Source organism: Acartia tonsa, chromosome 2, assembly GCF_053477335.1.
Source record: "Acartia tonsa isolate MP-2025a chromosome 2, ASM5347733v1, whole genome shotgun sequence".
Taxonomy (NCBI): domain Eukaryota; kingdom Metazoa; phylum Arthropoda; class Copepoda; order Calanoida; family Acartiidae; genus Acartia; species Acartia tonsa.
The window spans coordinates 5,642,342-5,655,724 of NC_137261.1; the positions used below are offsets into that span (position 1 = coordinate 5,642,342).

The window sequence follows — 13,383 nt, forward strand, 5'->3', positions numbered from 1 at the left end:
CTATATTTATGTTAATCCTAGTACATACATAAAGTTTTCAACGTGGAAGCCATGTAAGTGAAACAAACACACAACTGTTCCAATTATTTGTTGCATTTCAATCAATTTGATATATAGGTATTCCACAAATTTGGTACAAAAATAATGTCAATCTTTAAAGTTTAGGTTTTAAAATCATTTTTATTCAAAAGCGTGCAGAACAGCCCTACACCACTTTACACCCCTTTGAAAAGGGTCTACAACCTCTTATACACCCCAATAAAAAGCCTATGGGGGTGTCAAGATAAAAATGTCACGCACTCTTTAAATTTAAGGGAGGTTTTAAAAAATTTGCACATTCTCCTGGCAAAACCATAGTCACGTATCTGTTTCTAATATATTGTGTATCTATGGACTTTACATTTGATGAAATCGACTGGAATATTTCTATGTTAGGTACTTTTTTTAAGGAAAATAAAACAATAAAAGTCCAGGAAATTAATCTCTTTGAATGTAAATTGAATAGAATTGTACAGTTACACCCACGTTTTTTTTCTATGGTATACAAAGAAAAGAATTATTTTATGCTAATCTTCTCTATATATTTTGACTTCAAATGTATTTAAACCATTTTTATCACTAACTTTTAAGATCCCTTAAAAAACTTAAAATACTGTTATACTCTTAGAAGAGCTACTAAAAAAGTCAACCTGTAAGTAAATAAGCGCATGCAAGACTTCTTTGACAATATAGGCAATTTGTTCGTCAATAAGCCGCCTTCCCCGCCTAACTAGCTGGCGGGCAAGTTCGCTGGCAGGTCCACCGCTGCACAGTTCTAGCGCAAACCAGATATTACCGCCACACCTAAAATAATTATTTAACATAAAATAGGTAGTTCTTCTTATTTTTCAAAATTTATTATTATTTTTTATATCCTATGTTCAGGATATTTCCGGTATCTATAGGGCCGATAAATTGATGTACATCCTCAATGATGGTACACAAAATTACTCCTTCTGTAGATTACAATCAGTGGTTGAAACATTTGAACACTCACAGAATGAAAAAAACAATAAAAAATCAATAAAAGTTCCCAAAGTTGTCGAGTCAACGAATAAGAAAACATTATTATAAAACCTTGGGGGCTAGTGTAATAAACAACACAATGTCCCTTCCTTCTGGGTTTTTGTACTGTTTGTATGTAAGCACTGATTTAGTTACAAACGGAGATTGGTTGTGAGAATCCTTTGGCCACTCGCTGGATTGGTTGGCTTTAAGTACAGCTGAATGCATTAGAAGCTACATTTCAAGGTGACCTGCAAATCTGAAACCTACTAAATTATTTCATCACCCTGTCCTTATTGGGTATTGCAGGTGAATTATTTTAAGCCTCCATAATTAATGGCAGACTTCTAGGACAAAGGAACATGGTTAATTTGTAAAAATCTGTCTCCTTCCAACCTTAGTCCAGCACAAGAAAGGTTGCGTGATTATATTATTACAAATTTGACAGAATTCTTCAACCAAGTGAATATTGTAAGGGGGGACTAAAACTTGACTTTCCGTAACAAAAGCTAAGTACGCTGTAGGACACCCCTCTGTACTTTAACATAACCATATACAGAGAGGTTCTCAAATAAACATCTTGTCACTTATTAATTAAGACAATAATATAAACGTTTAAGGGTGGGGGGTAAAGGGGTGTTTATCTACCAAAAACTTAAAAACTCTCAAAATATTTTTAAAATACATTATATAACCCCCTCAAGCCTTTGAAACACCTCACTTTAACCCAAACAAAATAAAAAGCTTTGACACTTTTAGACTGAAATATATAAATTACCCCTTCAAACCTGCGAAACGCTATAGTTTACCCCCTCAAAATAAAAATCTTGGAGGTCCTTGGACTAAAATCTAACCTATGGGCACCAAAGAGCTGAGGAATGTTTGGGTGGAGGCTGTGATCCGACAAAATCTGATACTCCTGGAGCACCTCCTCCAGGTTCTGCTCAATATTCTCCACTATCTTGATAGCCACATCACGACGGGTGGTGTTGTCAATGGCCCTGCAATAAGTTATATCAGAGTTACAAAGTGCTCTTAAGGTATAAGATAATAGACGATAAATTGACTTATGTATATCCCCAAACATTATCAACAAAATTACCGTTTATTAGGAATGGCAATCCGAATCCGGAATCCGCCCAATTTTTGGTCAATTTTGGAATCCGAATCCGGAATCCGTTTTTCAATAGCGGATTCGGATTCTTAATTGGTAGGCTAAAATTAGCATCTTGAGTTTTTTCTTTCAACTCCCCCTTTTTGAAGGCAAAGATTATTATCATAATGTATAAAATCTTTTAAAATCTGGCTCGATTCTCGGAAATGAATTATAGAGAACACCAGAAACATTAATTTTTAGGACATATGTAGCACTTAATTTAAAAAAAAAAGCCTTTTAAAATATTGCTAGAATCCGGAATCCGCCATTTTTTGGACGGATTATTGTAAGAATCCGAATCCGGTCCAAAAATTTGACGGATTGCTATCCCTATTATTTATATTGATTTTTTTTATTGAAATGTTTGAAACAAGATAAATTCAAAATATAATAAAAGGCAGGGGTTAGACAAATAGGTCTTTTATGGCAGCAACAATAAAAGTGCCTAATGTTTTTAGAATAATGTATAAGCTATTAGAACATAACATAATGTATTTTATTTTGTATTTTAATTTAATTTAATCCAAAGATATATGATAATTTTCGTTTTATGATTTCAAATATTTGTAAGTTTTGCCAAATAAAGAAATAGATTAAAGTATGAGATATGAGGGGTTTCGTTGGTTCGAAATATACCTAAGTTGAATCTTAAAAATATTTTAAACCCATACTTTTAAAAATGTGTAAAATTTAAAATTATGAAAAATTCCATCAACAGTATTCTAATTAGTGATGGCAATCCGTCGAATTTTTGGGCCGGATTCGGATTCCAGATTCTTAAAGAATCCGTCAAAAAAAGTGGCGGATTCCTGCGGATTCCGGATTCGGATTCCGGATTCTAGCAATATTTTAAAAGGATTTTTTTAAAAAAAATTAAGTGCTACATATGTCCTAAAAATTAATGTTCTTGATGTTCTCTATAATTCACTTCCGAGAATCGAACCAGATTTTAAAAGATATTATATATAATGATGGAAATCTTTGCCTTCAAAGAGGAGGAGTTGAAAGAAAAAACTCAAGATGCCTTCCAAATAAGAATCCGGAATCCGCTATTAAAAAACGGATTCCGGATTCGGATTCCAAAATAGGCCAAAAATTGGGCGGATTCGGATTGCCATCCCTAATTCTAATATTATAATGCCACACTATATTTTATTTTATTCAAATAAAGAATAATTCTTTTGTGGCTTCACATTAAAGTAAATTGTAATATTTAATATCAATATAAGTTCATTCATCTTAATAGTATCATAATTTGACTGGAATTGTAAATGTAATGGAATATTCCAACGTCCAAAATTGGAAAGTGGTGGTAATCTTCCCAAAAATATTTACAAAACTTCCCTGGACCTTTAGGTTCAGCGGTCAGCGAGATCCTTCTCACTTAAACACACAAACAAAAAGACATCCTTTTCTTCTATAAAATGATTACAGCTGGCTTGAAAAAAAGAGGTACCTGTGAACTAATCCATATGTGCCCTGTCCAATTTCTTCAAACAGATCAAACCTTGTTGATGCATCATCTGGTAGAGCTAAAATGTCTTCCTATAAAAGGGATAATTATGTGAAGTGTATTTTACGAGTTTGGGTAGTTGGAGAAAAATTAACTTTTACCAGGCGGATTTTGTTATACGTCCAAAATGAAATGCCTAATTTGTGATAGGAAAATTCACATTTTAAGAAACATATTATCTCTTTGCATTACAATCAATTAACCAGCACTAAAGAAGTCGTCATGCTAATATATCACAAGAAAATGATTTTCAAAACTTTATATTTTAAAACTACGTGGTAGGTGTTAAAATTTTTTTAATTATATGCCCTAGGTATAGATTTAGTTTAAACCATTCGACACTAAAAAAATATGCTGTTCACAAAATTCAATTTTAAATGTATTTTCCTTTGGAATAATTGCAAAGTATTAGAGACTTCTTTAAAAATCAAATGCAGTATTGTGGGCTGGCTTAGAAGCTTTAACATTACATAGGTCATTTCCAAGTTTTTCATTCTATCATTTTAAAAAATGAAATGCTTTTTGTGTGGGTGAGAGTAAAAATAGCGTGGAACAAGTGATTTTCCTAGCGAGGAGTACTAATACAATATCTTAGGTTAAAAAATAACATTAAAGGCTTTCCACAAGTTCAATAAACAAAAATTTTACCCTTGAATAAACTGTGTGGTGAGGTTCTCCATCTTTGTTGGACATGGTGGACTGGCGAGAATTTGGAGAACCTAAGGGTAATATAAAAAAAATTACTGATTATTAAAAATAAATAAGAGTGTTCTTTAAATAAAACTTATCAGGTATACAAAATTACAATGATTACTTGAGCGGTAGCTAGGATTTGAGTTGCGATAATAGTTATTTCTCGAATCGTATTATAAACGGCTTTCCGCGGATATAGAATGTACAATTATGCCCCGTGGTGCCGAAGGCACCGGCTAAAAAAACTAGTTTTAATCTTATGATTGTACATTTCTATATTCGTAGAAAACTGGATATAATACGATGCTAGACATAGTTTTTTCGTATGGATGAGAACCGGTTCCTATCCACCGGATTCGAATGAATACGAGAAAAAGAATTATGGTGCGAATTTATGTGTAAAATGTTAGTTTTCTTAATGCGTAAAACAAAATTCTATCATTAAAACACACAAAAATATAATAATTTGACATTTAGAGGATTAAAAAACAGAGATAAAACCTGCCTAACATACAAACATAAAGTTGCTTTATAGGGGTACATATGGAACTGTGAAGAAACGGCGTCGCAACCGCCAAAAACCGCCGAGAAAAGTCAAAAAAAATTTCGGCGGGAAACGGCAGTTTTCGGCGGTTGCGCCGCCGTTTTTTCACAGTTCCATATTTTACCCCTATAAAGCAACTGCCATGCAAAATCTCAGACCTGTAACTCTTTTTTTAGTTGAGTTCCTTTGTTGACTTTTAGTTTTGGTTTCAAAAAGTGTCACTTTCGCCCCCCCCCCTTTAGTGTACTAGACATCAACATATATCTTATCTATTACACTACAATATTAAATTTCTACATCAACTCCTAGCCCCTAAATTTGCCAATGCTTTAAAAAGATACACTAATTGAATAGAACAGACAACTTTTATCCTAAAGCATTTATCTAAATATTAAAATGAAGAAATTACCAGGACTTCTTGGCGTGTATCCAGGTGAATGACCAGAGCGGAATGACCCGTCTCCAGAACGGCCACCTGGAGACCTGGTTGGTGATGGTAACAGAAACCCATCCTGGGTCTTCACACCAAGATTGTTTGATTTGCCCCCTCCATCCTACAATAAAGTATTAGAGGATAAATACTATATGAATATTTTAGTGAAAATATGCAAAGGAGGGATATCTTAGATTTGTTTAATTAAAGTAATCATGAACACATGCATTTCTTAATTAGCTTTACAATAACTTTTATGAATTTCAAAATTGTTTCTTCAACAACTTTGAAGTACTTTAACTTTACAAAATATTATTTTTGAACTTTGACATAAGCAAAGCACTTGATACTATAATTAATAATGTCTTGGTTATAAAAAAATATGTTTGTTTTAACTACCAAAAAATAAACCAACAACTTTTACCAACTGCAGTCAGAGAAATTAATATAATCATATGAATAGGTATTAAGACCAATATGTATATTAGAAGTTTCTCACCTTTCTCGGTGACCTAGCATTGCCCCGCAAGGTCATTTTCGAAACCTAGAACTACAAGTAAGCCAAATGTTTTTTAAAAGATTCAAGATAAACTTGTAGATTTTATTATCTGTCACTATAAACTGCTCTACCAAAGATTAAACCACGACTGGTTCAATTTTAAATTAATTTTCCCAAATACAATAAAAATTATTATAAACATAAAAACTACAACTTAATTCTTTTTAAAAAACAAACTGAATTTAAGTCTTTTGTTAATATACCTCAAGGAATATTTGATGAAGCCTATATTAGTCCCTGTATAAAGGATTATCATAGTATGGCTTCAGCAAAGCCATAGGCACAGAACTTATTCACGTGTAAACACGGATTTCTAAATAATAAAGTACATACATATATGCACAAACTTACTGACATATTTAATTTAATTCACAATAAAACATAATTAATTTTATACTGTTTAGTTTGGCGAATGAATTTAATATGCATTACTTACTTAGAGATGATGTTTTAGCTGGCCCAATGGATGGATATTCAACAAGGTCTTGATCAACTCCTTAGGTTCAAACACTGCATACTTGAAAAATGATACTTGTTAAAATTTTCATGCCCAAGTTTAATAGTAGATTATAAGTAGCAATGCTAATGAAATGTTAGTATGTCTGTCTATCATTCTATATGAATAGTAATGTTAGAGGGGTGCCGATGTTTAATTCAGATACAATACCTTCCTTCACTCCCCCATCCCTCTATCTTGTTTTCTTTCTTTCCTTTTATCAGAGCTTTAACTCTTTTGTTGGTTTAGTACCTTTGTTTTTTGGTTACAAAAAGGGGCACTCCCCCCCCCCCCACCCCAACCACCACCCACCTCCCCCTCCCATTTCTTTCAAAAAGCTTTGGTACTATTGGATTTAATCAAATTTCACAATGAAAACAAAGAAAATTCTTTTTAAATAATCAAAAATAAAGCAGGTTATGTTACTTTTAAAAGATTTCTGGAGGAAGATTCTTGCATCGTACTTGTCCTTAGTTTCTCTGGATGCTAGTATCAAATTTGTTACATAAGATTATTTAAATATGGCCCTTTTGATTCGACAAGATGTAAATCTTATCATCTTTTCTTAATCTGTTGCACTATGTGAATGTCAGTGACTATGCAGAAACATTTCCAGAAAATATACAGCTAGTATTTGTTTTTGACGAATCTTGGCAGTTGTAGCAGCGATCAACAACTCTTTTTAAAGCAAGCTGCGTCGTTAGTAATTAGACTATACTAAAACAGAAACTGAGTTGTAATGTTTTGAGATATTAAGTGGTGTAAGATAGAGCACAACTTATTAGCATTCAGTATTGAAACTTCCAGCAAGGGTCATGCAATCAAAGGGTTGGTTGTCTTTTGGGTATTACTTAAACCAATATGCTTAGGTGATATGATCCATGGACGATCGCTTGAATTCCAAAAAGACCTTATTCCCATGAGGTAATTTAAAGGAAGCCTGCAAGAAATACCACGCTTTAACTGCTGAAAGACTGCCACAAGTAGACCAAATACCCCAAATTTGAAGCCTTCAGCTTCTATAACAAAAAAGTTCTAGGCATTTTAAAATGACATTTTATGTACAATGAGAATTTTGAAAGAATCTCAATGCTAATGTTAGAAATTTTGAAATTAAACTACGTGGCCTAGAAACAAAATTATAAGCTTATTTTTGCCATAGATTTCGGTTGCCAGTAACTAATTATATTTTTACAATAAAAATACCCATTTTTAAAGTCAAAATTATTTTAAAAAATTAAGTTTAACTTGCGTTGTACCGAGTGTACTGTAGCCAATCACAGCTGAGCTTGTTTTAGTATTCCCCTTTGTTTCCGCTAGGATTTTTGTTCACAAATACAATTTAAATCGAATTTTTTTCATAGATTTTGACTATGAAATGTGGTGTTTTTATTGTAAATATGTAATCAGTTACCGGCAATCTAAATTTCTGACAAAGACAAGGTTATAATTTTACAAGTAGACCCAATACCCCAAAGGGATAGTTTCACGAAGTGCATTTAAAAAAAAATAGTGAACTGTAAGTTTTTTCTATTTTAAATAACGTATTAGTGCATAATATAAAGTTATTGATCAAAATTATAAGATTTGACCAGGGATTTTCCTTAAAAAATGTGTTTTTCATTTTTATTTTCAACTTCGTTACATGTTATATATGGCAAAAACTTTATTGTCATAAATACAACTTTAGATAGCATTTACTAGTTAATAGAACTTCAAACTTTTTATACAACAAAATACACATAACAACAAAGAATGATCAATAAAATATTTAGTATAGTACTTAGAGTAGTGATCTTTTTATATGTCTTAGTAGAATATATTAGGCATTGGATAGATATGATTGTGATAAAGAATTTTAATATTGACCTGACCGAACTTTTTTTATTTGACAATATCTAAAAAAGTTAGTGATTTGCAACATAAATTACATGAGAATGGTCTTTTTATATATATTATATGTAGTATGGTTAGTTGGTATTTCCGCGTGAGATAATGTGTATATTGTAAGTAAACCGGACGGTTTTCTTTATTTTTTAAAAAAGAATCTAGAAAACCTGTCCTATAATGAACCGGACGTTATTTTTTATGTTTTTTAAGTAACTTGTCCCAAGGGGAACCCCTGTTCAATTTTTTTATAACTCTTGTGAAATATGTGGAAAAAGATTCTCTCATATTGGTGTTTTGGCTATACATATTTGGAAAAAAATAGACCATTCTCATGTAATTTATGTGGCAAATCACTTTAACTTTTTTAGATATTGTTAAATAAAAAAAGTTTGGTCTGGTCAATGTTAAAAATTCTTTAACATATAATCATATCTATCCAATGCCTAATATATTCTACTAAGACATATAAAAGTTCACTACTCTAAGTACCTTAACTCTTTAAATACACTTCGTAGAACTATCCCTTTAAAGCCTTCAGCTTCAATAACAAAAAAGTTCTAGGCATTTCAAAATAGCATTTTATGTACAATGAAAATTTTGAAAGATTTACAATGCTTATAAAAGAAAAAACAATATTAAATTACGTCGCCTAGACACAAAATTATGACTTTATCTTTGTCAGAAATTTAGATTGCTGGTAACTGATTACATTTTTAAAATAAAAACACCACATCTCATAGTCAAAATCCATGAAAAAAATTGCATTTTTAAACGAAAATCAAACGGATACAAAGCGGGAAACTAAGACAAGCTCAGCTAAGATTGGTTGTTTAGCTGATTCAGCCTGCTGATTGGCTGCAGTACACTCGGTACAACGCAAGTTAAACTTAATTTTCTTTAATGATTTTGACTATAAAAATGGGTATTTTTATTGTAAAAATATAATTAGTTATTGGTTGCCTAAATTTATGACAAAAATAAGCTTATAATTTTGTTTCTAGGCCACGTAGTTTAATTTCAGAATTTCTAACATTAGCACTGCAATTCTTTCAAAATTTTCATTGTACATAAAATGTCATTTTAAAATGCCTAGAACTTTTTTGTTATAGAAGCTGAAGGCTTCAAATTTGGAGTATTGGGTATACTTGTGGCAGTCTTTCAGCAGTTAAAGCATGGTATTTCTTGCAGGCTTCCTGACCCCGCATACCAATAGAGCGGTTAATGCTGAAAATCAAAACGCAGCTGTCAAAAAAGTACCAACCGTTTTGCCTTTTCCATATTTTTAGCTATCTACAACGAACCTCCCATTACCAATAAACCTTCTAAGCGACTGAAACATCACAATCATTCTGTAAATTTTATTGTACAAGGTGTACAATGACAGAAGATTAGGTATTAAGAAAACAACCATTGATAAAAAATATTTAAAAACAATAAATATTTCAGTTATATTTTAATAAAATAAAGAAATAATTAGTATCTTATAACTCCCGGAAAGTAAATGATAAAAAAATAACAAGAATGAAACATGTACTACATGTATAATAAAAAAAAGCAATTTTTTATATGGAATTTTTGGCAGGTGTAAAAAAATTCAACAACATAACAATGTTCGCTGTGGCTCATAATTTTGTTATTTCATGCATGCAGTCAATTATGACGGACAAAAAGTAAATAATGAGAAGCTGCAAACTTTTAAAAATGCATATCTTCTTTTCTTGTCCTATACTGCGGGGTTTCTTTTCGAGTTTATAGGATATATCTTATTACAAGATAATAGTTTAGATTTCAAGTTTATAATTTTGCAACTGGTTCAGTTTTCATATTCTAATGTTTTATTATATAAATTTAATTATGCAATTAATTAAAAGCATACGTATTTCCTTAAAATCCTTGACAGTAGGGGGTGGGGGGGGGGGTTGCACTTCTGCCTCAATTTTTTGAATTATAGGTGTTCAAGTTAATTTAAGGTTCCAGGTATAATCCTGCAGATCCTAATCCTCTAGGTCTTCAGCAATCTTTAATGGCATCTGTGACCTCAATTAGTACCACATAATTTAAAATTATAGGTGTTCAAGTTAATTTTAGGTACCAGGTATAATCCTGCAGATCCTAATCCTCTAGGTCTCCAGCAATCTTTAATGGCATCTGTGACCGCAATTTTTAGTCCGAATTTTTTTTTATCAAACAGGGGACAAGCACAAAATTATTTGAACCTCTAGCTCTAATTGGATTTGAGATAAAGTGGAGGGTTTAAAGACCTCCCCCCCCCCCCCCCCCCAGTCCGAACAGACCAGAAGCAGACCCGACTGTCAAAGGTTAAAAGGAAAAAAACAGTAAACTGTAGTTGTCATAGATAACTTGCATGGGCAACAAGACACAGACATAATTTACCTTGAGAGTAAAAACTTTTGTAAAATATACCTGAAGGGTAATGAGTATTTTTTAACATATGACATTTTAGGAAATCTGAAACTTATATAAGTCATATTGATAAAATACCTATATTAAATTAAATATCCTTTGTATATTGAATATTTATAGTAAAAATCACATATAAAATAGTTTATTGTAGTTCAGGACATTATCTCCCTAAGCAATAGTCAATCTCTTTGACAAGGGTAGTTCTCAACTTAGCAATAGCCTCACAGCTTTTCAACTTCTCCAACTTGTCAATCTTCCTTTGTAAATCCTTGATTGTATTCTTCTTGCGAGAAATTGATAGTTCAGCTAAATCATATTCCTCCTTCCAAAACTTGTTATTAGTTATCAGATTATCTAGTTCTTTTTCTAGGCCATCATTCCTGTCTACGTTCTTATTTATGTCGTTTTTAAGTCTTGTGTTTTCTTGGCTTAAAACCATGATCCGATTCATTTGAGACTCCACCTGTTTTTCAAGAATGCTGATACGTTTCTTTAATTTGTCGTTTTCATCAGCTGACGGCATATTAACCTATATAAAAAAATGAATCAAATGGGAAAGGCTCAGGATTATCTAATCCTCATTTAAAATGTTAAGATTTTCTTTTCTTAATCTTTTTTTTTCATTAATCACATAAAAGACACCAGACATGAATCATTACAATTAGTGCCCAATATTTTTATGCAACCAATAAAATAATTATTGTTCTAAATATTTGTAAGCTTGGGCAAACAAAACTGGTATTAATCTTATAATTTTTTATTAACAAATCCGCAAAGAGCTGTCTATGATACGAAAGGATAAATAACTATTTGTATATAAATATGAGAAAGTCATTTAAGTAGGTAGTTTTTTCATGGCAAACTAAATGAATATTAAGCAAATTTTATTAAATTGTTTTATCTGTTGTAGGTATTATTTTGGAATATTTAAAAATCATTTAATCATGAAACCTGAATAGCACTGCCAGTTAAATTTGTCTTTCATAGAATCCTAATATTACAAAAGGGTTCAAAAGTAAGTAGAATATTTTTGCATTGCAATTGTTTTATTAGATACAAATAAGGAAAAAAATGATAAAAGAAAACCAGCTTATAATAATGTAGTCTGTTGGCCTTTCTTTAAAGTTGCAGAGTATACCAAATAAAACCCTTTGATCACACGACCTTTGGAACTGTGCATATCAATGAGTCGCGTCTGTTCAGGGCTAAGACATTCCCCCTACTTACACCAATTTAGTCAATAGCCTGACATAGGTGCAGTATGAAACCATTTTTAACTTCTTTAGTTATGACACAGTGTCAAGTCAAGATTCGAACATTTCCGACAATGAGCGGAAGAGATACGTGTTATGCCACAGCCGCAAGTTAATCTTCACCTGTTGCTTATTTTTTTCAGACTTAATAACGGCCCCCATAAAAATATTTCCACTCATTTTATCTGAAAAAAATAACATAACAATTTGTAAAATAATAGGGCATAATAACATTCATTCTGTAAGATCATACTTTCATATTATCCAAACTTGTTTAGTTTTTGTTGTTATTTTAGCAGAATGTGAATTTATGGAACCTCCAATCCAAATTTTGGCAAGCAAAAACAGTTGACCTTGCAACAGTCCCTGCACAGATTCACTGCATATTTCATTCATTTTTCACATTCATTCTTCTTCCTAGGAAGATCTTCTCTTATTGTGACAGCAAATTGAACCAAACCAAGGTTTTCATAATACATAATTAGTAAATAATATTTTCTACATGTATTAAAAGCAAGGCCTTTCTATAAAAATGATTGGACCGTCCGTCCATAACAGTTTGCTTTAATCGTTAATTTAGGCATGCTAGAATTGTCCTATCAATTTCAAACTTTGCATAATGATTCCTGAAGTAGTTGGGTGAGATTTAGATAGCGTAGCAAATCTTTAATCGTCCTACGACAAATGCAGGAGTCCCAAACGTCAGAGTGGACAAACATCGGAGTGGACACTTTACCTAACCTAACCTATTTTAGACCATCTTATAGGTTTTTAAATGCTTAACCCCTGCAGAGGGCTTATATGTTCATTCATATCTTAACCTTACCTAATCTGCATAGAAATACTTAATAAAATTAATATTTTAACACTCCTGCGTTTGTCCACTCCAACGTTTGGGACACCTGCGTTTGTCCTGGAACCCTATAATCGATACCAGAATGTCCATTTTAAACATGTTGATTTATTTTTTAATCAAATCTTTAAGTGATATAATCATCCAATTGATGTGATTTTTGGAGTACTGATAAGGTACAATTTTATATGCGAAGCATCTATATAACCACGTCCTAAAAATGTCAGTATGTCCTTTTCCTTCTGATTTAAGAGCTTCACTTTTATGGATTTATTCATCCTTATTCATTTCTGAACCAAAAGATCAAAGCTGCATCCTTTGTGTCACAACTTTGTAGGGCAGATTATTCCTAATCTTTAGGTTGTATTGAGCTAAAATTTAAATGCCATTATTAGTAAGCAAAGCTTATAGTTTTCTCATTTCCATCATCAGCGTAAATCAGATCTTTCCAGACAGACATAGTGTCAGCAAAGTTAACCAAATCAAAGTTTTCCAAATACATACATAAAAAATAATATTTTTTCT

The 13,383-nt window shown here is 31.8% G+C and overlaps 2 protein-coding genes across 9 annotated transcripts in view; one reads left to right on the top strand and one right to left on the bottom strand.

Annotated features, from left to right (window-relative positions):
• Positions 1-12,595, bottom strand: part of ninaC (STKc_myosinIII_N_like and MYSc_Myo21 domain-containing protein ninaC) — a 72,829-nt gene extending 60,234 nt beyond the window's left edge. For 3 of the 6 annotated variants that reach the window (XM_080179933.1, XM_080179926.1, XM_080179913.1), the window contains exons 1-6: positions 5,883-6,040; positions 5,360-5,504; positions 4,362-4,432; positions 3,657-3,745; positions 1,899-2,045; positions 690-843 (exon numbers count right to left, since the gene is read on the bottom strand). In XM_080179933.1, the coding sequence (XP_080036059.1) occupies positions 690-843; positions 1,899-2,045; positions 3,657-3,745; positions 4,362-4,432; positions 5,360-5,504; positions 5,883-5,918 (642 nt within the window). In that variant the 5' untranslated portion in view covers positions 5,919-6,040. Of the gene's footprint in view, positions 1-689; positions 844-1,898; positions 2,046-3,656; positions 3,746-4,361; positions 4,433-5,359; positions 5,505-5,882; positions 6,041-6,378; positions 6,460-10,752; positions 11,282-12,128 lie in introns of those variants that run through there. The other 3 variants (XM_080179905.1, XM_080179919.1, XM_080179939.1) reach the window with 3 other exon arrangements.
• The window catches only part of SsRbeta (signal sequence receptor beta), a 417,378-nt gene that overhangs the window by 257,338 nt on the left and 146,657 nt on the right, over positions 1-13,383 (top strand). The gene's annotated exons all lie outside the window — the stretch shown is intronic.